Here is a 23,401-nt window from a genome sequence, read left to right as displayed (position 1 = left end):
GATTAGGTGCAAGAAGAGTATCCAAATGGTAATAAAGCAAACTGTCTTCAAATCAAGTGAGCTGCAAAAAGAAATGCTGAATTGTCATTTGATTGTCGCAAGATGGTCTAGAGTTGCTCGTCTCCTCTTTACTGTTTGCCCAGATGGAGTCAGAGCTATTTGCTCCGCACTATCGACACCAGCGAAGCCTGCCCCGCGCCAGCGTACCTACGAGCAAATGACAGTCCCCAGGGCGCTCCCAGCACAGTTATTGCTCCCTTTTCAAAGGGAGCTGGCAGTGTTTGAAGCTGCTTCGGTGTTTGCCAAGTTACATGCAGCATTGCAGCATGCTGAAACCCCCCCCTCCCGCTTGCGCAGGGCTGGCAGGTGCAGGCAGGGCGCTGGACCGGGACGGTGGGTGACACCCTTGAAAGAGGCAGGGAGGAGCGGCCCCGGGTGCTGATAGGGGCAGCTGAGCAGACAGGGACTTTCTGCAATGCCTGTTCAGGTTTGGCCGGTACTTCTGTACAACGTGCAGATGTTTGCACAGACGTGTTTGCAGAGGCAGAGCGCTGAAAGGGCAATTTTCCCAACAGGGCAGGAGAAAACGTGTCTGCTGCCTGTAGACTTCTGCTTCACTTGAGAAAATTATCTAGAAGTGTTACTGGCTCACCACAGCCTTTGAGAAGAGCAACGCAAGTTCCTCTTGGGGAGTTTTTTGGAAGAGGGTGTGAAGGGCCGATTCAGAGCAAAGCACTCTGAAGCACGAGAGGGGCCGGCCAGGCACACCCGGGCTGGGCAGGCACCTGCCTCCCCTCTCCTTCCTACACCATGGCAAGGACTTAAACTGGGGAAAACCCAAGCTGCTGCTCTGCTGTTCTGCACACCCCCCCCCCCCAGATTTGGTCCCCCAGTGCGGTCATGCAGGTGCCTCTCTGCAAATGCCTCCGTGAGCCTGCAAGTGGAGAAGGCAAAGTCTGCTTCTCTAGTCCTGCTTGGGTCACTTCTGGCTGCGCTAAACCCTGCAGCAGAGCTACTTCAGCCCCGGCGATGTTAATCAGCTCGATAGCTGACCGTCAAGAGGAGGTAGGAAGCGAGGCTGTGCCAGGGGAGGGCTGGAGGGCAAGGGGTAGCACAGTGCCCTTTCGTCGCTGTGCTTGCCTTGGGAAGGGGCCAGCCGTGCCTTCGCTGCCCGTCCCGGCGGAGCAGCTCTGCGAGCCGTAGAGCAGGACCCAACCCTGGCAAACATTTCCGCCTGGCTGCAAGCAAAGGCAGGAGAAGCCTGCTTAAGGAGGAGCAGGCAGGGAGATGTCGGGCTTTGCCTGCGCCCAATGCCCCGGGTCACAGCCCGACGTGCTGCTCCAGAGGGTGTGGGGAGCCGGGGGGTTCAGCCAGGGGCTTTACTAGCCAAGCTTGGGGAAATCAGAGCCTTTAGACGAAGAGGGAAACAGCTGTTAGCCCTAAGTGCAGGCAGGGCTGCTGCGGGCATGTGTCTGCCCGCAGGGCTTTGCCTGCACTGGGGTGTCAGCACACCCAAGCTGTGCCTGGGGACGTCCCCTCCCGGGACACACAGCCCTGGCACGGGCAGACTGCAGGAGCCCGAAGCTTAAGGGGTGGAGGGAGAGGCAGGCAGCTCCATTGGATTTAGATTTGAATTGCCTCCTTGGTTTTTCCAGCCTGCGTGCCCGCTGCAGGGGCCAAGCGCTGGAAAGCTGCGCTGTGGGCAGTGTCAGGAAAGCGGTGGCCATGTGTCCCCTGCCTGGCCCTTGCCGACAGGCACCGCCAGTGCATTTTCCCAGCAGGTTGGTCATGGGGAAATGGCCAGGAGCAAAGCAGTAAGTTTGGCACGCTCAGGTCATCAGGAGATCCTGAGGGTCTCTGCTTTCTCCAGGTGTTGCCTGTCACCACCAGCACCTGCGGGCAGGAGGCGATGGGGAGGAGGTGACAGCAGGGGGGCCATGTGCCCCGTTGTACTCGCTCCCAAGCCAGTGGTTTGTTTTCTTTGAAATGTGGCTTTTCTCTGGGAACAGCTGTAATCGTGGTGCATGGCAGCAGAAGCATGGTGGGAAGTGCCCAAGTAGATGCCCATCCTGTGGGCAGAAGGGCTCCTCGCCGGCTGCTCCATGCTGGTGCCCGCTCCCTGGGGCCAGCACCGTATCCTGCAGGAGCTGAGTCTGCCAAGGTTGTCACCTCCACAGCAACAGGAGCCGTCACCAGTGCAGCCGGTCCTGCCGCGATCAGGTGCCTGGCATTTGTCCAGAGGGCTGCACTCATTAAAATTAAGGGCCTGTTTCACTGTAGTGGATCCCCTTCTAATTATGCCCCAGCTATTTCATGTGGCTCATTACAAGCGATTCAAGCAGCGCTGGGCTGGGCTGATGGTGCTTTGCAGCCTGGCGAGCCCCGGGTGGCAGCGGCCCCGTCCCTGGGAGGACCAAACCCCTGGTGGCCCTTGGACAGGCACAGCATGGGAGGGGGCACCTGGGGGCCACAGCGCTGGGGTTTGGGGCTGGCCCTGGGCTGCTAAATCTGGGTTGTCCCCATCCTCTGCCTCCCCCGTTTTGGTTTCACCCCGTACCCCTTGCCCACAGCACCCATAGGGGTCCTGCAGGAGGTCCCACTGTGGGACAGCCGATGGTGACCCTGTCTTCTTACCTGCGTTGTGCCCCCCTGCTGAGGCCACAGGACCTGTGGCCCGTAGCGGGTGCCGGAGGAGCCAGCACCGTGCTGGTGATCCCACGTGCCGGCAGTGCCAGGGTAAGCACCAGCCTGAAACCAACGGGGGCTGTGCCTGGCGCTGCTAACAGGCATGGAAGCAGGGGGGCCATGGCTACCACAGGGGGGAACCCCACGGGTGTTTGCAGGGGTGCAGGGTGCCGCTCTAGGATGGGGTGTCCATGGACCACCTCCCAAAGCACCCCCAGCCCATGTTTCTGCCCTCCCATCTGCCCCCCGCCCTGCAGCAGCCCCTTGGGGGGGCAGGAGCCCGTCCTCCCCACCGCACCACCTGCCTGGGGCTGATAGAGCCTGGTGGGGCGCTGGTGGGGTGCCCGCCCTGCCCCGGGGAGTGATTTGAGGGCCGGGGTACAGCTCTGGAACTTCCTGCAGCTGGTTCCCAGCCAGCAACCGCCGCACCTCTGCACAAGCCGGGGCTCAGAGAGCCGGGCAGCAGGCAAGGCTTTCCGTGGGCAGCGATGCAGAGATGCTCACCTTCGGGCGACCCGGCACGCTGGCTCTTGCGGTGCCCAGCACATGACTGCAGGGCTGTAAAGTGCTCCCTGTGTCCCATTGCCACCTCCTCCCTGGGTGGGACTGGCTCCTCCACCTCTCTGTCTGCCCCGACCCTGCCTGCTGCCCCCAGCCCCTCAGAGGCAACTCCAGACCTACTTGTGCCTCTTTATTAGGGAGCATTTGTACATTTATAAAACAGTGACACACATCTCTCACGTTCACCAGCACGAGGGCATTCGTGCCGGCCCTCCCGCCGCGGTGCCCGTGCCCACCCCGCTCAGGGCTCATTGCTCCCACTGGCAAGGAGGGGGCCACATCCCGCACCCCCCACCCACCGCAGGAGACCTTGGTGTAGGGCTGGCTGGCACGGCCGTGGCACGGCCCAGGCACGGCCCCGGGCTAACGCCTGGCACCCCTCCAGGGACACCCCTGCTTGCGCCTGGGTGGTGGGCGCAGGGGGACCCTGTGGGGAGCTGGCATGGGGTGTTCTGGAGGGGCTCCCCGGGGAGCAGCACTGTGCCTGCCCCACTGGTACGCTTGCTGTGTCCCCCCCATGCTGGGGTACACGGGACACTGTGCAGCCAGCTGCTTGCACTGATGGGGAATACATTTCCATGCAGGCGCATATTTTGGGGGACTGTTGGGCTGCGTGTACCCAGAGCCAGGGCTGCCAAGCATGTCACCAGTGCTCCAGTCTCTGCCCTGCGCCTCCCACGTGTGGGGCCTGGGGGGCTGCAAGGATGATGGCTCCTCCTGCATCTATGGCTTTGGCCACGGCGTGGAACGGCCGTGTTCCGTCTGCGGGCACCGGGGGTGGGCACCAAACTGGCAGGGCCAGGGGCCACCTGGCTCCACCCCAGCCTCCTCCAGAGGTCCCAAATTCCTGCTCCGGGGTCCCCCTCTCTACTGCGCGTGTGTGTCGAGGGGGGCTTTGCCAGCCCACCCCCCCTCCTGAGATATTTTGGGGCAGTTTGCCCTGCGCTGGTGTCTGCTACAGTGGAGGGGGAGGAGGCAATGTCCGACAGGATGGGGGGAGCGCTGTGGGTCCTGCCGTGGGTCCTGCTGTGGGTCCTGCCATCTCAGGGCAGGCAGGAGGGCTGTGGGTGCCGGTCCTGGCCAAGGCTCCGGCTGGCGGGTCGGGCTGTGGCTGTCCGGGCAGTGCTGGGCACGGGGCACCCTCCTAACCACGTACAGTCTGGGGGAGGCACAGCGGGTGCTCAGCACCTGGGGGTGGGAGTGTGGCAAGGGGTACGTGCATGGTGCAAAAGAGCGGTGACAGGCAGGGGAGCGAGGGCAGGACCCCCCCGCGCCGCCTGGGCTGTGCTGGGCTGGTGCACCAAGGAACGAGCCACTTTGGGCAGTACCTGGGGCAAGGAGAGGATGGGGGGGGCATGGTGGACTGGGGGCAGGGGAGGGGGGAGGCAGTAGGTTTGCAGTGCTGCAATGACCGGGGGCTATCGAGGACCAACACTGGAGTGGGGGGGAATCACAGTGCAGGGGTCTGGCTGGGAACAGCAATGGGGGGGCTGCAGCCCTGGCAGGCTGCATGAGGCCGGGGAAGGGTGGGCAGATGTTTAGGGGGGTGTCACAGTGGTGGTGGTGCCAGGGGTCAGGGTGGTGCCATGCAGGTGTGGCTGCAGGTGGGGTGTCCCTGGGCTGGCCGGGGGGCCGTGCTGCTCAGAGGGGTGCCCTGCAACGCTGCCCTGCCCCACAGCAGGAAGGTGTGTGTGGGGGGGTCCCTGGGGTGGGCAGAAGCTGTTCCAGACACATCTGTCTCCTGGGGGGGACCATGCAGGGCAGAGACCCCCACCCAGGAGGGGTCAGCGGGGGAGGGCTTGGAGGGGCTCGCAGAAACCCCAGCTTACCCCCTGCGTGCTCTGCATTGCCAGGGCCCCTCTGCCCTGCACCCTGCTGCTCCCCCAAGCCCCCCCAGTGTGCCCGTCCCCCTCCACACCGTGTGCTTGAGATGAGGCCGAGCCCACGTGCTGGGGGCAAGCGGAGGGGACGGGCAAAAGGGCTGGGGGGGCCACTCCGGTGCCAGTGCCGAGGCAGCTCCAGCAGCATCGCCGGGGGTGAACGGTGCGGCCGGTCCCCGTGGTGGGGTGGGGGAGGCGGGAACCTGCACCCGCTGCACCCGGTGCTGCGGTCCCTCTCCATGCAGGTGGTGGGGAGGGGGGTGGCGGGGGCCTGCCCCCCCCCCAGTCCCGAGCTGGCCTAGCAGGCGAAGTCCTCGAAGACGCCCTGGTGAGGGTAGTGGTGGCGGTGGTGGTGGTTGGGCAGGATGCCTGCGTTGTAGGCGCCCTCCACATGCCGGCCCAGCGTCTCACAGGGGCTCTGCAGGGATGGCAGTCAGTGGGGTGGGTGCCGACCCCATGCACCCTGTCCCCCCCCAGACCCACCCAGCACAGCCTGTCCCAGGAGCCCCCCTGGGGGCACGCAGCTCCCTGCCACCCTGGGGCTGCCCCAGCTCTGCAGCCTGAGGTCACCAAACACAGAGCGGTGCTGTCCCTCACTCTTGGGATGATGTCCCTTCCTCCCGGGGCGAGAGTGGACGCTGCCCAGGCCCTGTCCTTACAGCTCCCCAGGCAGCTCCCCCCCCGGGGGTACCTGGTCCTTAAGCTCCTCCAGTCCCAGTGTGGCGATGCTGCCCGAGGGCTTCTTCAGGGGCGGTTTGGAGCGGCGCAGGACCCGGCTCACCCTGTCCCGGATCACCTGGGTGCAGATGGGGGGTCACCTCTAGACCCGCATGCAGACAAGCACCCCGTTTGTGGGCACTCCGGTCTGCACGGACCTGCCTCCCGCTCCCCTGGCTGCCCGGGGGACACGGGGCTGACAGTGGGGACAGCACCTCTGCCCGCTGCCCGCCCCAGTCCCCACGCCACAGAGGGATGCTGGGGGACCCATCCTCCTCCCACTGCCTCCTGCTGGGAGTTCCCCAATTTGGGGGGCTGTAGGTAGCCCTCTGGGGTGGCCACACACAGCACCCCCTCCCTGGGCAGCCCAGTCCCCGCTCTGCACCTCGCCTGCATGCAATGGCCCCACTCCCACCACCAAGCCACAGCCCCGAGGGCTCAGTGCACCTCGTAGACATAGTCCAGGATCTCCAGGATGGTGAGGATGCTGGCACCAATGAACAGGCCCATCTGTCCCCCGATGTCCCCTGGGGAGGAGGAGGAGGAGGTCACCGGGAGCTGCTGTGCAGCCTGCTGGGACCCCAGGGTGGGCCAGCGGAGCTGCGGGCAGTGCCAGGGCTGCTGGACAAGGGGGACGGCACTGTGACGGGGACAGGGACAGCAGGACAGAGGGAGCAGGGGACATGTAGGACAGGGGATGGCCAGCAGCATGCCACCCCTCAGCCAAGCTGTGGCCAGCTCCCGCCCCATGCAGTCCCTCCCCAACCAGCCTTATACTCTTCTGGGCAGGGACCCAGAGCTCCACGCCTCAGGGTCTCAGGGGAAAGTGGGGGGAGTCACCGAGAAGCCCGGCAAGGTCGTAGGCTTTCTTCTGCTCAATGGCCTCGTAGTTGAGTGCCTCAAAGAAGATGTCCAGCACCAGGAAGTTCTCCCTGTGGGGTCACCATAATGCTCAGCAAGGGGGGGCTGATCACCAACCCTCCCACCCCCACTGCCTCCCAAACCTCACAACCCTATCCCCCAGACCCCAGCTTCCAGGTGCTCCCAGGTGCTCCCAGGGCCCTGGTGCGTTGTTCAGGCTGGTGCAGTGGGGACATGGAAGGGGCATGTCCCAGGTCGGGAGGGACCGTGAGGTGGGGAGATGCCTGCAGGAGGGCTGAGAGGACACAGATGGGTCTGGGAGACGCTCTAGTCACAGCCACCCCTGGGCAGGGACCGCACGTGCCAGGACCCGCTCCCCACACACTGCCAGGAGTGGGGTGGGGATCCCCCAGGTTCCCAGTGTCCCCAGCCCCTGCCCACCCCCCCCGGCACACCCTGGCGCTGGCAGCTCACCGGATGTAGGTCTCGTTCTTGTTGTACTTGCGGGCGAGGTAGCGCGCCGAGCCCTTGTTGGGGATGCGCACCATGGAGATCTCCTTGCCGTAGCGTGTCAGGTTGCACGGCGTGGGGCAGCTGCAGCGCTCCTGGCTGTCCTCCACTGCCGCATCTGGGGGCATGCACCCGTCGGCATGGCTTGGCTGCAACCCCCCCCGCCCCCCCTCCCTGGGGAGACCCATCTGGGTCCCAGCCACCAGCCCGCCGCCGCACCTACCCAGCGTGTGGTCAGCACACTCGATGTACACGTTGGGGGAGCAGATGGACTCATTGCCTGTGGAAAAGCAGCTGGTTGGGGGGGTGGGAGTCTGGCCCACTTCTGCCCCCCACCCTCGACTCGCTTGCCTAAAGGCAGTGGGGCAGGAGTGGCCCTTGGGTGCGGAGGGGATGGGGATGGGTGGCCCTTGGGTGCAGGTTGGTTGGGGCAGGGGTGGCCCCCACGTACAAGGCAGACAGGGAAGGGGCTGACCTGGGGTGTAAGGAGGGTAGGACAGGGGCTGACCCAGCATGCGGAGAGGACGGGGTGGTCCCTGGGTGCAGAGGGATGGGGCAGGGGTGATCTTTGTGTGCAGGCTGTAGGGGGCTAGGGCAGCCCCAGGTGGGACCGTCAGGGCAGCGGGGTGTCCCCATACCATCATGCATGCCCCTCACCTGGCATGTGGACCATGCGGCAGTGGCAGCTCCGCACCACAGCCTCCTTCTCGCACTGCAGGCGGCAGGCAGCAATGCTGTAGGTGTCGTAGCCGGGCAGCATCTGCTCCCCCTGCACGCTGGCCCGGCAGTTCCCCCAGGGCTGCGGCAGGTAGGTGAGCTACAGGGCAGAAAGGGGCATCGCTGCAGGGCTGCGCCAGGCTGGGTGCCTGCCGGCACCTCCCAGGGAGTGTGGGGCATCCTGCCTTACCCGCTGCTCCTGGCAGGACACGAAGGTCTGGAAGCCGGGTGAGACACCGAAGCCCAGCTGATGGATGTAGGGTGGCTCATCCTGGCTGTGGATCTGGACCCGGATGCCAGCTTCGAATGACGTCTCGTCTGTGGGAGAAGGACAGAGTGTCTGCATGTCTGCACCCACCCAGCACCTGCACGCTGGGGCCCAGCACCCCCCCCCGGTGTCCTGCTTGCTCCATACCCCCCGGGGTGCCCTGCTTGCCCAGCAGCCCTCCCTCCCAGCACCCCTCACCCATGTCCTGACTGTGCCTCAGTCCCACTCACTGGTCTCTCTCCAGATGGGCAGGTACTCTTCCTGCTGGATGTCCAGCATGATCTCCAGCCCGTTGCCCATGCCGCCCTGGCGGGTCACTCGCGGGTTCCTCCGGTCCCCATTGAAGGTGTAGCACTTACCGTAGCGTGTGTAGACCTGGGGATGGCGAAAGGGAGAGAGTGAGGGAGCAGGCAGGTATCTGGCAGGGTGTTCTGCAAGCAGGATGAGGTCCAGGGACCCCTTTCAAATCCCATGGAGGTGCTGAAAGGGGGTTACAGTCTTGCTATCTCTCTGCCCTTGCTGGGAGGGATGAAGCATTGCTCGCAGCATCCACGGGGCAGCCCAGCTGTCCTGCCCCTGCCAGGAGGGGACTCACGGGGGTGAAGTGCTGAGGGCCACAGCGTTCTCCCTGAAAGCGGCACTCCACCAGCATGTCCTCAATCTGGTGGCCCAGGCGGTGGAAGAAGCTCTGCATGGTGCGCTCTGAGCGGCGGGGCGGCAAGAAGCGCGAGTAGTTGGCAAGACGCATCAGCCACGTGCGCCGGTCCTCCCCCAGCACGGCCAGCATCTCGGGCACCAGCGAGCGATTCTCCTGGGCCAGCCCCAGCCACTGCCCCACCGAATAGAGGTCGGGCTTGGTGAGGCGCAGGAAGCGTGCCCGGTTGGGGTTGCAGAGGGTGACGGCTGGGAAGCGGAGCTGGGGGGCCCAGGCGAGGCGTGCCCGGGTGTGCACGGGGTGTGACAGCAGGTGGTGCAGGCGGTCGGCTGTGCCGGTGGCCAGCAGCCCGGCGGAGGCCAGGAAGGCCAGGCTCCAGAGCAGGCGGCGCAGGCGGGACTGTGGCCGGGTGCACATGTAGTGCAGCCCAGGGATCCTGGTGGCTCTCAGGATGCCGACGGCGAGCTGGGCAGCATCGCCATCCTGAGCTGCTGCCAGGGCTTCCCCATCCTGGCAGCAGGCAAAGGGCAGCGGCATGGCTGCAAGCAGGGTGGCTCCTCTGGAAAGTGGGGTGCAGGCTGCCACCGAGGCTGCCCGGGGTCCCTGGTCCCCTCCAGGGAGCTCTCCCTCCCGGGAGGCTTTTGCTCCGTACCTTCCTGGAGACAAACGTGGCAGGCGCCTTCCCAAGCTGCTCAGGTGACGGGCGAGGGGAGGGAGAGGAGGGGGCTGCTGCAAACACACGCCTTCCCCCAACCTCCATTCGGGAATGGAAAATTCCTCCCCGAGCCAGGCTGGGACGGGGAGGGGTGTGTTGCGTTACCTCAGGCAGGGTGACCTGGCAGCACCCAGTGACCCAGCGTGGTGGGCACCCATGTCTGGACAGTCATGCCCTGTCCCAGCTATGCTGTGTGAGCCCTGCACCTAGGGATGCTGCTCCCCGGCTCATCCCCATTGTCCCCTGCCCTGGCACTGCAGCCCCCCCTGGATCCCTGCCTAGACCCTCAGGGTCCCCACCCATGTCTGCTCTGGGGCTGGGGGCCCTGCCCCACAGAGGCAGGACAGTGCCAGGTCTGGGGGACCATTGCCTCCTGCAATGCTGCTCGGGACCACATGTATACCTTGGTCCCCAAAGCTGTACCCTGGTATCCCCCCACCCTGGAGCTGGGGATGCCAGTGGATCTGGGACCTGTTGGGTGGGAGAAGCGGGGCTGTGGGGCAGAAGGAGTAGAGTTGTGGGGCAGGATGCTGCTTGGGAACCCACCTGAGCACGGCGGGCGCTTTGAAGTGACGGCAAGGCTGTGATCAGAGCATGGCGGCGGCAGCGGGGGGGTGTCTCTGCACCAGGCTGTCAGTGTGGCTGGCAGGGCCCCGACAGCTTGTCAGGGTGCCTTCAAAGCTCAGCACCGCGTTCCCCAGCAGCCTCTCATCTCCCGCTGCCACTGCTCCCAGGCACCCACCTTGGGCACTGGCCCTGCTGAGGCGTGGGCTGGCCCTGGGGGGTTCCTGCAGCCTCCACAGCCCTGGGATGAGCCAGGGCTGCCGTGTCCCCCATGAAGGGCAGCATCCCTGCTGCTCTATGGCAGCTGGGCAGGAGGAGGGCAGCGGTAAAAGAGGGGACTGGAAAGAGAGGAGTTCCTTCTCGCCTCAGCAGTGACTCCCAGCACGATCCATACTGCCAGCCTGGCTGCATGGGCAAGGCATGACTCCGTAGCCATCCCGGGGACCCGGCCAGGATCCAAGCTGTCAGCTTGGTGACAGGCACAGGAGGACGCCAGGTCAGGGACGGTGTTTGGCCTCAGGGGCTGAGGGAGGTGAGCAGAGGCAGCGGGCAGCACCTCTGGTTCCCAGGGGTGGCAGGGCACTTCCGTCCCACCCCACTTCTATTGCACATCCAGTCCAGCCCAAAGGGCACCCAGTGTGCCAGCTCTGGCCCTTGCTGGCTCTGGCCAGGGCCAGGACCCGGCTCCCTGGCCCCCCGGCCCCCAGCTCCCCGGCCCCCCGGCTCCCCGGCAGCCGCAGGGCGGGCGGTGGGTGCGCGGCCCGGAGGGGCCGGGCTCCGGCAGGGGGCAGCAGGGCCCCACGTTTGGGCTGCAGCGGGCGGGCAGCGCCGGACCCGCCGGGCACCCTCCCCGCCCAGCACCCCTTCGCCCGGCCCGGCCCGGCCCGGCCTGGCACCGCCGTCCCCGGGGCAGAGCCGGGCCAGGCAGGATTCCCCCCTCCCTCCCCCCGCCTCCCGCGCTGCGCTCCCTGGTTCCCATCGTAATCCCGGCTTCGGGTGCTGCCGCGGCACGGCGCAGGGCAGGGGAGGGCAGCATCCCAGCCCCGCCAAGGCAGCGCTGGGCAGGCAGCGGCGGGGAGCAGCCAGCCCCACGGCACGGCGTGCCCTGGGGAAGGACGGTCCCCATCCCACCCGCCACGGGATGCCAGCGCTGCTGCTTGCTTTGCCGGAGGAGCAAACGCTCTTGCGGGGCCGCAGTGCTTCCCTGGAACAGAGCTCAGCTCCCCGGGGACACAAAGGCAAGGCTGTGCAGCAGCCCTCGCCACCCACATGGCCCCACGCCCCAGAGCTGTCACCGGTCCTGACACCGTCCCCGCCACGGCACAGTGCCGGGGGTGAGCAGGAGCACTGCGCGGGCTCCCTGCACTCTCGGGACCAGCCCCGTGGGTCACCCCACCCCACACTGAGCTGTCCCTTCCAGCCTGTGCGTCCCTGCACCAGCCCTGGCACACGGCTCCGCACCCTCCCCCTCCCCCCCGTGCCGGCGCATCTGCGTGGGACTACTCGAGCTGGCTCGGCTCCTTGCTGAGATTTATTGTGGCTCTGAGAGCCGGAGGCTGCCAGCCTGATACCATCAGCCCCTTGCACACCAGGGCAGCTTTTATATTAGTTTTCTTTAAACGGAGGATGAGCTTCCCAGGCTGGAGGAAATGTCATTTCTCTGAACGCTTCCATCTCGTGTTGGTTCAGACATCTCCAGGCAGCATCGCAATAACCCTGGAGCAGGGCGAGGGATGGGGACAGGATGCAGAGACTGGGGCGTGTGGGGACAGACTGTTGGGCTGGGCTGGAGGAGAAGGTCCAGCGGTGGCGGTGGCCTTGTTGCCTGTCCCCTGCAGCCCCAGGCAGGCAGGCAGAGCTTCAGGGGCGCGTGGGGAGGGCAAGGGTGCCTGTGGCGCCCAGCTGAGTTACTCACTTGTCAGCTGCCGGGGTGCCGAGGCCAGCTGTGAAATTGCACTGGCGAGAGCACAGCACAGTCCTGAAGGGCTTTGCCTTTCCAGCATGACAAACCCAATTAGATAACAGGGAGCGTGTGAGGAGGAGGAGGAGGAGGAGGAGGAGGGCAGAGGAAAGCCTGCCTGCACCAGGAACATGATTTCCTCCCCGCAGCTGACCCAGAAAAGTGCCTTGCAGGGCTGGAGCACACGTGTCCAGCCGGGGATGCTGCCATGCCCCAGGCACCCTGCTCCGCTCGCTGGGCACCCGTGGGTGCTGCAGCCTCCGGGCTGGGGCAGCAGGATTTCCGCACCGTGTGCCAGTCTCCCCACTCAGCTGCTGCATGCTGGCATCCCCATGCTGCGCTCACGTGCAGGGGAGACCCCATTAGGGAGGTAATTTCTCGACACGATTCCTCATTTCCCTGCTCTCTGCTGTGGAGACATGCTGACCTTGACAGAAATAGCTGCTTGCGCCTCAGCAGGCGGATCCCAGCCAGAGATCGCTGGGGTTCCTGGAATCCTCTTCCCCACCCAACACAGTTCCAGCCCCCCCAATTCCCCTCCACCCTCCTGGGTCTCACTGTCTTGCTCCCCTGCTGCAGGGAGCCCCACGGGAACAAGGTGCTGGCCCCCAGCATCCTCAACCCAGCTTACGCCAGCCCATCCGTGAGCACCGGGGGGGTACAAGGACCAGCCCCATGCACTCCCAGTCCCCCATCCCCGCTGCTGTCAGCCCATTGTGCCAGCCTCCAGCTGATCCCAGCTCATGCAGGTATTTCCGCGGCTTACACAGCTCCCCACAGTATTTAGCCTCTGGAAGACGACGTTAAACATTGCAAGCAGCGACAAATCCTGATTGCTCCGAGGAGACAAGAGGCCGCACTAAGCTTCCAGCCAAATGTTTTCATGCGAGGGAAACGAGCTGCGGCACGTGCAGTACCGGTGGGTCCTGCTCCGGCATGCCTGTGGCACCCAGCCCTGCTCCCACATCCCCACTGGGACACACAGCCCTGCTCCCACATCCCTGCTGGGACACGCAGATGGCAGGCAGGCCCTGGGCATGGGCAACACCATGCAGGAGCAAGCACCCCAACACAGAGACACCCCTGAGAACAGTCATCACTGGGGCATGATAGGGATGGGGACAGGGATGTGAAGACATGGGAGTGCTGCCTACCCTGGGCTTGGTGGGGATGCCACACAGGGGTAACCTTGAGGGTCATCTCCAGGTACCCTAGCCCAGAGAGCAAATCAGCATGGGCTGTGGTGTAAAGAAAAGCAGCCTCCAAAACTGGAAATGCTGCTTCCTGAGTGAGGGCAGGCAGCTGGAGGAACAGGGATGCCCCTGGCCAGGAGACATGGCGCAGGAGCTGCAGCCAAACTGGGGTGACACTGGTAGAGCTGGGGCAAAGACACACCCACACATGCTGCCCCATTCTGCTCTGCTCCTGCCCCCCACTGCGGCCATCCCAGCCCCAGAGCCCAGCTCTGCCAGAGCCCCTCACCATATCCCCAGCCTCCCCATGGCAGCCCCCCACTGCATCCCCAGCAGCCTGCTCCCCCCACACGGCACGGCCAGGCCCTGCCTGGGTGCCCCGGGAGGGAAGCTGCAGCGCTGACGCCAGCATTGCAACTGCCCGGGATATGAGATCCGCTTGGATTCAGCAATTTCAACTCATTTCAAGCCCGATTCTGCAGCAATTTTCTGAGCCAGTGGGATGTTTTCGCCTCTGCAAACGTCCCCCTCTCATGCACAGTCGCACCATTTCCCTTCCCTGCTCCCAGGAGGGGTTGGGGAACGATGCCAGTTTGGCTTGACCCCAGCTCGGTGGCAGCACCACCATCCCCCACACTGGCAGCCCCTCGGCGCAGCCCCCTGCCCCACACAGAGCAGCCGGGATGGGCTCCTGCTTCCATGGGGCACTGGGCTCTGCAGCCTCAGTCCTGGCAGAGCAGGGCACTTTCGGCCCCCAGCAGGGCACACCAGCGCTGGGCCAGGCTCCTTGTTTCCCCTTGTCCTGTGAAGGGTCAAGCTCTGGAGCATCCTCTGCAGCACCCTGATCCGCTTCCCCGGGAGGAGGGAGAGCAGCTGGTGGCAGAGGGGCTGGGGGATGCTGCAGGCACATCCTGGAGGGGCTGGGACCCCTCCTGCCACCACAGATGTTCCTCTCTCTGTGCCACAGGCCAGCCTGTGCCAGCTGAGCCCCCCTGGGAGGGCTTGAGCCAGCAGCAGAGACGTGGGTGTGTGGGGCTGGCAGAGCCCCTCTCGTGCCAAGCAGGCTCGCTGCCGGAATACCAAGTGCTCAGCTGTGCCGTGGGCTGCACCGCCAGCCGGGCAAAGTGGCAGGAGGCACCCAAGCCCCAGTGACAGGCAGGGTGAACAGGTCACTGCCAAGCTGCTGCATCGGGGCCAGCATGCAGCCCAATGCCTCCCAGGAACAGGCAGGATCCAGACCAGGGCTCCCTGCTCCTGGTGGGTAAGGAGCACAGGAGTGCAACGTATGGCAGAAGGATGCACCGCGCACACAGGCAAGGACAGCTTGCGCATCTGCCCCAGTGCTGCCAGTGACATCAGTAAAGCAGGAGGACGTTGGCACCATCCCACTTTCAGGAACAGCATCTATGATGGCACACCCAAACTCGTGTGCCAGGGAAGGAGGTCTCCCTGCAAGCCATTGCCCCAGGAGTCCTGCACCGGCCAAGCCAGGAGCTGGAGGGGTCAGTGCTGCCAGTGCCACACGGAGCCAGGGTGGCTGTGACACAGAGGCGAGAGGCTGGGGACCCCAGGTGCTTGTATCTTGACCCCGCTGTGCAGAAGCACACAGCTGCCTCCGGTAGCAGAGCAAGTGCCATCAGAAAGTTGTGCTTTCCCCTCCTGCTGCTCCTGGGGGGAATTCATCCCAGAATCTCACTCAGCTCCTCATTTCCAACCTAAATTTATTCATGGCCAGTTTGTACCATTTGTTCTCACGCCAGCATTGTCCCTTAGCTTAAATAGCTCTCTTCCCTCCCTTGTGTTTACTCCCTTGATGTATTTATAAACAGCAATCCCATCCCCTCGCAGCCTCCAGCCTGCCAGCCCGCACGTGCCAATCGTTCCTGGTTTCCTCTCCCAATTCAGGCTCTGCTCGTCTGCTCAGCCCGGCTGCCTGGCACGGCATCTGCTCCAGCTCCCCAGCAGCTTCCTCAGCTCCGGCTGCCCAGGGCTAGCACACTGCTCCGGCAAGGTCCCTGGCTCACGCAGATGCATGACTCTGCCTTCCCCATCCCACAGTGGCCGTGGGGCAGCACCCCACCCAGGTCGGGACCACTGCCCTGGCCAGGGCCAACATGCTCCCTTGCAGATCTCACAGTGGCTTGTGCTTTCATATGATTTGCTTACACTAAGCACTTTAAAGCATCCACCAAAAGGGTCACCTGGGCAGGTGAAGGAGCCAATGCCAAGGGAATTGCAGAAGATGAAGTGCCAGGGCTGCTAGCAGCGGGAGGAGGTGTGCTGCAGGGCAGGACAGGGGTGCAGAGAGGCAGAGGAGCAGGAGCTGGGGAAGCCCACTTCAGCCTGCTGGCAGCCAGCAATCCTCTCTGATATGTTGAGCATGCCACCTACTTACCCTGGTCTCGCCCTAAGCACATGGGTCAGGGGCTGCAGGAGGTTTCTGGGAGGGAGATGGGGAAAGCCATGGGGCAGAGCCAGGAGGCACTCAGTGTCCCCATGGGAAAGGTGCACCAAAGCTGCACCCCCAAACATGCCAGAGTGAGCTTGCTGAGCTGCAAACATGCTCCCTGGCCTGGGTTTGGACCGTGCTGAGCAGCGATCTTGTCATCACTCTGTGCATCCTCTGGCACTCTCCAGACAGCTTCCATCCTCAGACACCCCCTGCGTCCGGCTCGCCACCCCCAGGCACACAGCACAGCACGCTACGGATAAGCTCTGGGATAGGCTGCAGCTCAGTCTCGCTGCTGCAAACCCAACAAAACACACACATAAACAGAGAGCAATAATTATGGTTTTGGGTAGCAGGCTCCTCTTGGCAGCTGGAGGAGACCCAGCACCATGCACAGTGCTGTGCAGACATGGCTGGTCTGTGTCACTTGGCCCCGGGACCAGGGAAGGATCCTCAGTGCTGTAGTTTCATGCAGAGATGTAGTGCCGAGCCCATCCATCCTGCAGGCTGAAGGAAGCAGGGAGCACCAAGGATACCCGAAAGTGGGGTACGCAGTGTCCCTGGCGCTCCTTTGCAGAGCTCAGACAGCCTGTGCTCTCTGGCTGCTGTCACCCCGAAGGGACCGCAGCGCTGCAGAATGCCCCCTGCCCTGCAGGTACATCAGTGCCTCTGCACGGTGCTGGTCGGATGCTGGTGGCTTTTGGCTGAGAGACGGTGGCAGATCCTGGGTGCCGCGGGCCCTACCTTGCCCCCTTCCCATGCCGGGGCACTGCGGGGAGGCAGCGCGCAGCACCGCAGTCCCCGCTGCTCTCCTGCCCGGCGCAGGCAGAGCTCTCCAGGCAGCGCCGTCCCTGGGGACCGCTTCTCTTTGAAAGCAACCGTGCAGGGAGTGCCGTGCCTCCCGTCCCCAAAGGGTTAACAAGCAATTTCCTTTGCTGACAGCTCGGAGACCGTTCACTATCGACTGCGGGAGAATAAGAGGGGAGAAGCAGCGAGATAAAAAGGCAGCAGAGCTGGCACCGCCTGCTTAATCCCAGCGTTTAATCTGCTGGGGCAGCGCAGGCAGCCTTATCTCGCCGTCCTTCTGCTGCTCCATCTCATTACTGCTCCCGCGGCTGCGCCGCCAGGAGATGTAAGAGCTGAGCCGGGGCGCGCCGGCCGGGGGCAGCGGCTGCTGCCAGCCCGCCTCGCTCGGCAGCCTCCGCCGGGCCCGCTGCGCTGGCGGGCACACGCCGGCACCCCACGCCTGGCACACACGCATCCCCCCCCGCTGCCCAGCTGGAGCGGGGCGGCTGCCCGGGGACACACATACACACACAGAGGGATGTGCACACAGATTGAACCCACGGAGCGTGCTGTCTCGCACGTGGTGCTGCTCACACCTGGCGCTGTCACACAGCCTAGGGGACACACTGCCAGTGTCACACGCGCACACACACATTTCCTGGTCTTTGACCGTGCACACCGTGCGCTGGTGGTCCAGCCTGCGCGATACCCGTGCCCCCATGGGCGGATGGAGGATGCAGGGCTCTGTGGGATGGTGCACGTAGGACACAGCAGGGCCAGGACAGCAGGCAGGGCAATGCCACTTTGTTCTGCATGTCCCACTCCCTCCATCCTCACCTATCCAGGTGCTCCCCTGCTGGGTGTCAGACCAGGCCTGCTCTGTCTACTCGTCCCACCAGGTACGCCATGGCCAGTGTCGTTGGGTCGCCCCCGTCCTGGCCATGGCAGCTCCTGCAGCTGCAGGGCAGGGGTGGGCAGGAGGGGGGGCACCTCCCGGGAGCCGGCAGGTGCTGGCACTGACACGGTCCCTCCAGCCGTGTCATTTATCTGTAAATCCACAGCAATGACACGGTGCAGATGAAGCCTCTGCACTAGCCGGGTTGTCACGGGGGTTATCCTGCTGCCTACGGATGGGTTTACACTGATAAGATTTATTGTCACCCTGGCTGAGGTGCTGCCAGCGCCTCACTGCCTGCTCCTCTTGCAAGGCTGTGCTGTCTGCCTGGGGGTGCCATGAGAGTCACAAGTGGCACCTCGCCAAGCGGCTGCCGGTAGAACGGGTCCACAGGTGCAGGAGAGCCGAGCACGACCCTCTGCTCCCCACTGCCAGGGTGGATGGATCCCCTGCCTGCCCATCCCAGGGTGCCTCACCCCACCTCCCACCAACACAGTGGGATGCGGGGGAATGCGGGTCCCTGAGCTGGACCAGGCTGAGCAAAGAACACATCTGTGCTGCCAGAGATTTGCTGACAGTGCTGGCAGCGCTGCTCCTGTCACAGCTCGGTGGCTTCGCAGTTCTCCTGCATGGTGCAGGGCAGCTGGGACTCGCGGGGCTGATGGGGCAGCCGTGCAAGGAGCTACCGCAGGCAGGATGTCCTGGGCAGGGAGCAGGGGGAAGCCCCCAACCTGTAGCCTGACCCCAGCACCACATGGGAGCCAGCAGGGTGGCTATGGGAGCTGGGCCCTTGTGTACCCCCTGCCCCAGGGTGACATGGGGTGGGCAGGAATACTCTAAAAAGGGGAATTTGGCTCCAAGGCACCCTGCTCAGACCTGGTCCCTCACCCACACACTGCTGCCTGCCCCCCCCCCCCTCCCCTGCCACAGTCCCCAGCACTGATTTCCCTGGGGCCAGCAGGGATTGCCCTGAGCCACCTGGTGCAGCCAGGCAGGGGCTGAACCAGGCTAAATCCCTGAGCAGCAGGAGGGGTAGCTGCCTGCCAGCATCCCCCCCCCCATCCCCCTGTCCCCAAAGTCACCGCATAAGCCCTACACGGCTCCCCCACCCACCCTGCTCCATCCTGACTCCTGCCTCTTCCCCTTCTCCTCCCCTCCAGCCACTGACTCCCCGATGATGCTGGGGGCTCTGGGCTCTCTGCCAGCACAAATTTGACCCCAGCATGTCAGAACTGAAGGAAACAACATGCAAACAAACAGCCCGAGCCCTGGCTGCACCCTCCTCCCCAGGGCCAGCTGGGGGGGCCACGGGGGCCAGGGGGGCCGGTCGGGGTGATGGTGTAACCCACCAGCACATCGGGAATCCGACTGAAGTGGGGTGATCACAGCCCAGCAGGAAAGGGCTCGTTAATAGCTGAGCCCTTTTAGTAGAGATTAGGGAGCTGCGCGGCTTTGATCTTTGATTGCCAATTTGCATCTTGAAGGCGCTGGGACCTCATCCAGCCTCAGCGCAACCCTTTGTGGTTATCTCGTGGCTAATGGATTTGTTCTTAATGCTGGAGCGTGCAGGCTAAAGGCTGATTAAACCCTCTCCGCGGCGCTAAATCAATGGAACAAACATGATAGGGGTTGGCTTTCCCCAGCCTGCGTGCTCCCGGGCGGAGGGGCTGATCGACAGAGCCCCAGCACCCCGGCGCTGGCAGGGGCTCCCTCCTTGGGGCTGCCAGGCAGGGGAGGAGGCGCAGGCACCTGTGAGCAGGGACAACCCCGCGGCCCATATCCCTGCATCCCTGTATCCCTGCATCCCCATCCTCTGCTTGCCATGCAGGCAGTGATGGGCTGAGGGGTCTCAGGACTCCCGGGGTGTCTGCCCCTCCTGGACACTTGGGCCACATTGACTTTGTGTTGGTCCTCGGTGTCTGCAGGAGCTTCCCAGTCCGTCCTTCCCCAGCTCCTCCTGGTTCCCAGGGCTTGCTATGGGAGCAGGGACATGTCCTGGCAGGGATGGGATGGGACAACCTGCCCCCGCAGCTGTGGGAGTCCTTCCACCTCCTCATGCCCCCTTGGCCTTCCACACACTGAGGAGCAGCGCTGGCAGCTCCCATCTCCTCTGTCCTTCAGACCGTCTCCCCTTCCCCTTGCTCGGAGCCAGTGCCACATTCCCAGGACCGTGTGCTGCCTGCAGAAGCCCATACATCACGTGCTGTGAGCAGCAGTATCTGTACACACGTTTCATAATGCCCGTGGTCTCCACTGCATGCCCAGCTTCAGGAAAATGCAATTCCCGCCATGTCTGCAGGCATTAGCAGAGGGGACAATCTCACCCTGCCCACAGATGCCTCAGGAACAACTGGCTCCCCATCCTACCTGCTGCCTGAGCTGGGACCTGGGGATGGGAGCTGAGCACCTGAGATGTGCAGGATTTTGGGGACTAGGAGCTGTGGGGAGGAGGGTTCTGTGGCTGCAAGCCAGGAGGAGACCGGCTGAGAGCATTTTGCACCCTTTGCTTTCTGCAGGGCTCACGGCATCACCCCGGATGCTGCCAGGGCAGAGCTGCCTACAGGTCTGGGGGCATTTGAGTGACAGGACCCCTGAGCGGGGACCCTGCTCCAGGGCCTGAGCTGCCTGTGCCGGAACAGAAGACACAAGCTGCAGCGCAGTGAAGCTCAGACCGCTGCCTTGCTGGGAACCAGTCCGTGGGAACTTCTGTGGGAAGAAGGTCCTGGGAGTAGCCCTGCAGGCCCCGGGCTGTGCCCCTGCCAGGCTCGGCCCCCCGGCTAGCGGCGGCTGCTGCAGCCGCACAGCACGGAGCCGGCGGGATCACACACCGAGATTCCCATCTGCAAACCTTGCTATTGAATCATCTCCCCTCCGCCAATATTTGCCAAGTGCGGGAGATAAAGTGGCTACAAAAGTCATCAGTGCCAGCATTTCAATCTGCCCGGGCTGGTGGCAGAGGACCGGCCAGGCAGGCTGGCAGCCCCCTGGGGTGGCAGGGCCCAAACAGCTCAGCCCCCTGAGCCCCCCGCCCTGGCTTCCAACCAAGCAGCCCCTCTGCTCTGCCTGCAGCAGTGCGAGGAGAGTCAGGACCTCTCCATGCTGCTGCACAGCACCTCTGCCTGCCTGGCATGGATGCCCTCGCCACCCTGCCCCAGGCATCAGCACAGCCCCCCCCTCCTGCCCTCACCCCCACCTCTGCACCAGGATAGCCATCTCCACCCGGTCAGCACCTCCCCTGCAACTTTCAGTGCAGCACCAACCCACCCCCTCCAGTACCGACCCATCCCCTCCATGTCACCCCAGTGTCCCCAGCTATCACTGCCCTGCCCTGCCTGCGCCACGCAGCCCCCTCTCTCCCTTGCTCCAGGCTGCCTGTGCAGTCTCTGCGGCGGTCTCTGAGCGGGTGAGGCAGGACATGATGCCGAGATACAGCTCCTGGAGGAGAAGCCCAGAGTGTTATCAGCCCCGGGAGTTAATTAAGGTCATGTCAGGCGATAAGGAAACAGGATGTCAGAGCGGCAGCAGCGCAGGGGGGTCAGAGCCTGAAAAACTCCCTCTGAAAAGCAATTCCACTGAGATTTGATCAGTCAGGACTCGGGGATGGAGCAGCTGTCACAGCCACACGCGCAGGGGCTCCAAGGACAGCACCGCACATGCTGGACCCATGTCCAGTACGGGATGGGGATGGGGATGGGGATGGGATAGGGCTGGGCAGGGGGCCCGGCTGTGATACACTGTGCCTGGGCAGGGAGAGCTGGCTGAGCAGCCCTGGTTATCTGCTCCTGTCCTTGCGCAGGAGCAGAGCACCCCAGTGAGACCAGTGCCATGCCGGCAGGGCAGGAATCGCTGTGAACCTCTGCCCGTAATTAGCACGTGTAATTGCAGACACTCTCTGATTAGCAGGACCTCAGAGCTGGGCATGCCAGGTTTCTTGACAGCACTTGCACCGCTCCTGCCTCAGACTGCTCGCCTCCCCGCTCAGTGACGGCTTTGCCTCCTGGGCCAGGCAGTGCCACGGGGCTGGGAGAGAAGGGCTGGCCTGGCACGGCACAGCACAGCACGGTGCGCAGCGGGGCGGCGTGAGCAGGCTGGGGATGGGGGGACGGGCGTAGGGGACGTGCTGCCAGTGCAAACCCATCTCTCCTGTGCGAGCAGCCGCGGCACCCGGCACCCTGCCTGACCGGGTGGGAGCTGAGCTGCTGGGACATAATTAATACTTGCATCAATCTAGGCTGGATTTGCATAGTGCCCTCTGTCCCATGCTGCCCGGAAAGGTGGGATGCTCCGTGCCCTTCCTGGGGGCAGCAGCAGCAGATGCCGTGTTGGCCCTGCCTCCTCCGCAGGGGTCACAGCCCCAGCATGGCCCCTGGCTTTCCCCCACGTACACCCCATCCCACCTCGCCCCACAGCCCCCCTCAGCAGGGACACCCGAGGGCCCCTGCCCTGTCCACTCCAGCCACTGGAGCGTTGAAGACAGATGGAGACGCTTCCCTCTGTCGCACGGTCCCTCCCTCCCTCCCTCTCTCCTTCCTCGGGCTACAAAGAAATTGCGGGGATGGCAGCTCAGGAGTGAAGGGCACAGCAGGATTTGGAGGGCGAAGGGGGGCAGCCGAGCTGCAAACACTCCCTTGCAACTGGGACGCACGATGGTGCCCACCTCTGCATGCCCAGGATGGGGTACGAGGTCCACGGGCAGCATCCATGGCTGGTGCCTGCTCTCCTGGGGCACCCAGCTCCCTCCTGCCCCTGCCCTGCTCCCCTGCCCTGGGTGAGCACAACCAGCCCATCCCTGGAGGGGTGCCCCAGGCTGAGCCCCAGCCTGGGAGGAAGAAGAGCCGGGACAGGAAAGAACCTGGGATGGTGGCAGGGACACTGGGGTGCAGGCAGGGACATGGGTGCTACTTTCTTTGCTGCCGTGTGGGTGCAGGTGTAAGTGATGGAGGAATGGGATAGCATGGGGATGTGTGGGGTGCCACTGCCCCCCAGGGATGACAGACTGGTGAGACACCTCTGTGCAGCCAAGCGCAGCACCTCGCCATGGCTGCTGACACTGCTGACAGCTGCTCGTGGCCCCATGACGCTGCGGGGACCGTGACGCTCCAGGCACAGCCGGGGTACAGCCGGATACAGGAGGAGACATGGGCACGGCTCCTGCCCCAGGGATGCCCGCCAGCCCTCCACAGCCACTGTCACCGATGTGTCTCACCCGTGCTTGACCGCAGTACCCACAGCGCCTGCATCACCCACAGTACCTGCAGCACCTGCAGCACTTGCAGCACCCACAGTACCTGCAGCACCCAGGTGCTGCCCAGCCCACCCCGGGGGCATGGCGGACATGGCCACTAATTGTGCCTGTGACCGGGGTGGGGGGGCCCTGGCCTGATTGCAGCTGCCCAGATGAGTGCGGCCGGCTCAATCAGAGCCACGTGGCCCTCCAGTGCACCGGGCACCGGGAATTAAACTGCTAATGAGCTGCTGGCTGGGAGGCCGGCAGTTAGTGATTAATCAGGGGCTCCGCTCTGACGAGGTGTGTGCCTCCTCTCCCCTCCCGCTCTGCACATCCCAGGGGCTGGTGGCCAGCAGCGGGCCAATGGGTCCCCCCAGCCCCTGCTCCCTGCCTGCCCAGCCACTGTGGGCAGGGGCCAGCCCGGGTCTCCAGCCCAGTTGAGCTCCCTGACACAGAGAGGGGTCCCCAACCCTCGTGCCACTGGAACGCAGCACCCGCAGGTCCTCCCAGCCTCTGGTTTTCCTGCCTACCCCCTCCTCCTGTGCTCCCCTTTCCCGGGCTGCAGTCAGGAGGGAACCTTTTGTTCTGCTGGAAGAAAACCTGTTGAGTCCAGCCGAGCTTAGCCAATGCTTAACAGCTGTTCAGGTGCAACGTGTGCTCCGGCTTGCATCTGCGCCCAGAGAGGGGCACGGCGAGCTGGGGGTGTCTCTGCCGAGGGGTCCTCCCCACCTGTGTGAGGGTGGCTGGGGAAGACTGGA

The 23,401-nt window shown here is 64.3% G+C and overlaps 1 protein-coding gene across 2 annotated transcripts in view; it reads right to left on the bottom strand.

Moving 5' to 3' along the window:
• Positions 1-3,365: 3,365 nt before the first annotated feature.
• The window catches only part of ASIC4 (acid sensing ion channel subunit family member 4), a 65,135-nt gene continuing 45,099 nt past the window's right edge, over positions 3,366-23,401 (bottom strand). For both annotated transcript variants that reach the window (XM_054830098.1, XM_054830099.1), the window contains exons 2-10: positions 8,430-8,574; positions 8,122-8,249; positions 7,872-8,031; positions 7,438-7,494; positions 7,179-7,332; positions 6,684-6,775; positions 6,291-6,370; positions 5,818-5,922; positions 3,366-5,544 (exon numbers count right to left, since the gene is read on the bottom strand). In XM_054830098.1, coding sequence (XP_054686073.1) covers positions 5,425-5,544; positions 5,818-5,922; positions 6,291-6,370; positions 6,684-6,775; positions 7,179-7,332; positions 7,438-7,494; positions 7,872-8,031; positions 8,122-8,249; positions 8,430-8,574 — 1,041 coding nt within the window. In that variant the 3' untranslated portion in view covers positions 3,366-5,424. The remainder of the gene's footprint in view (positions 5,545-5,817; positions 5,923-6,290; positions 6,371-6,683; positions 6,776-7,178; positions 7,333-7,437; positions 7,495-7,871; positions 8,032-8,121; positions 8,250-8,429; positions 8,575-23,401) is intronic.

Source organism: Grus americana, chromosome 6 (genome assembly GCF_028858705.1).
Source record: "Grus americana isolate bGruAme1 chromosome 6, bGruAme1.mat, whole genome shotgun sequence".
Lineage (NCBI taxonomy): Eukaryota > Metazoa > Chordata > Aves > Gruiformes > Gruidae > Grus > Grus americana.
Note: the sequence above shows the minus strand (reverse complement) of the source record. Positions and strands in the feature narration are given on the sequence as shown.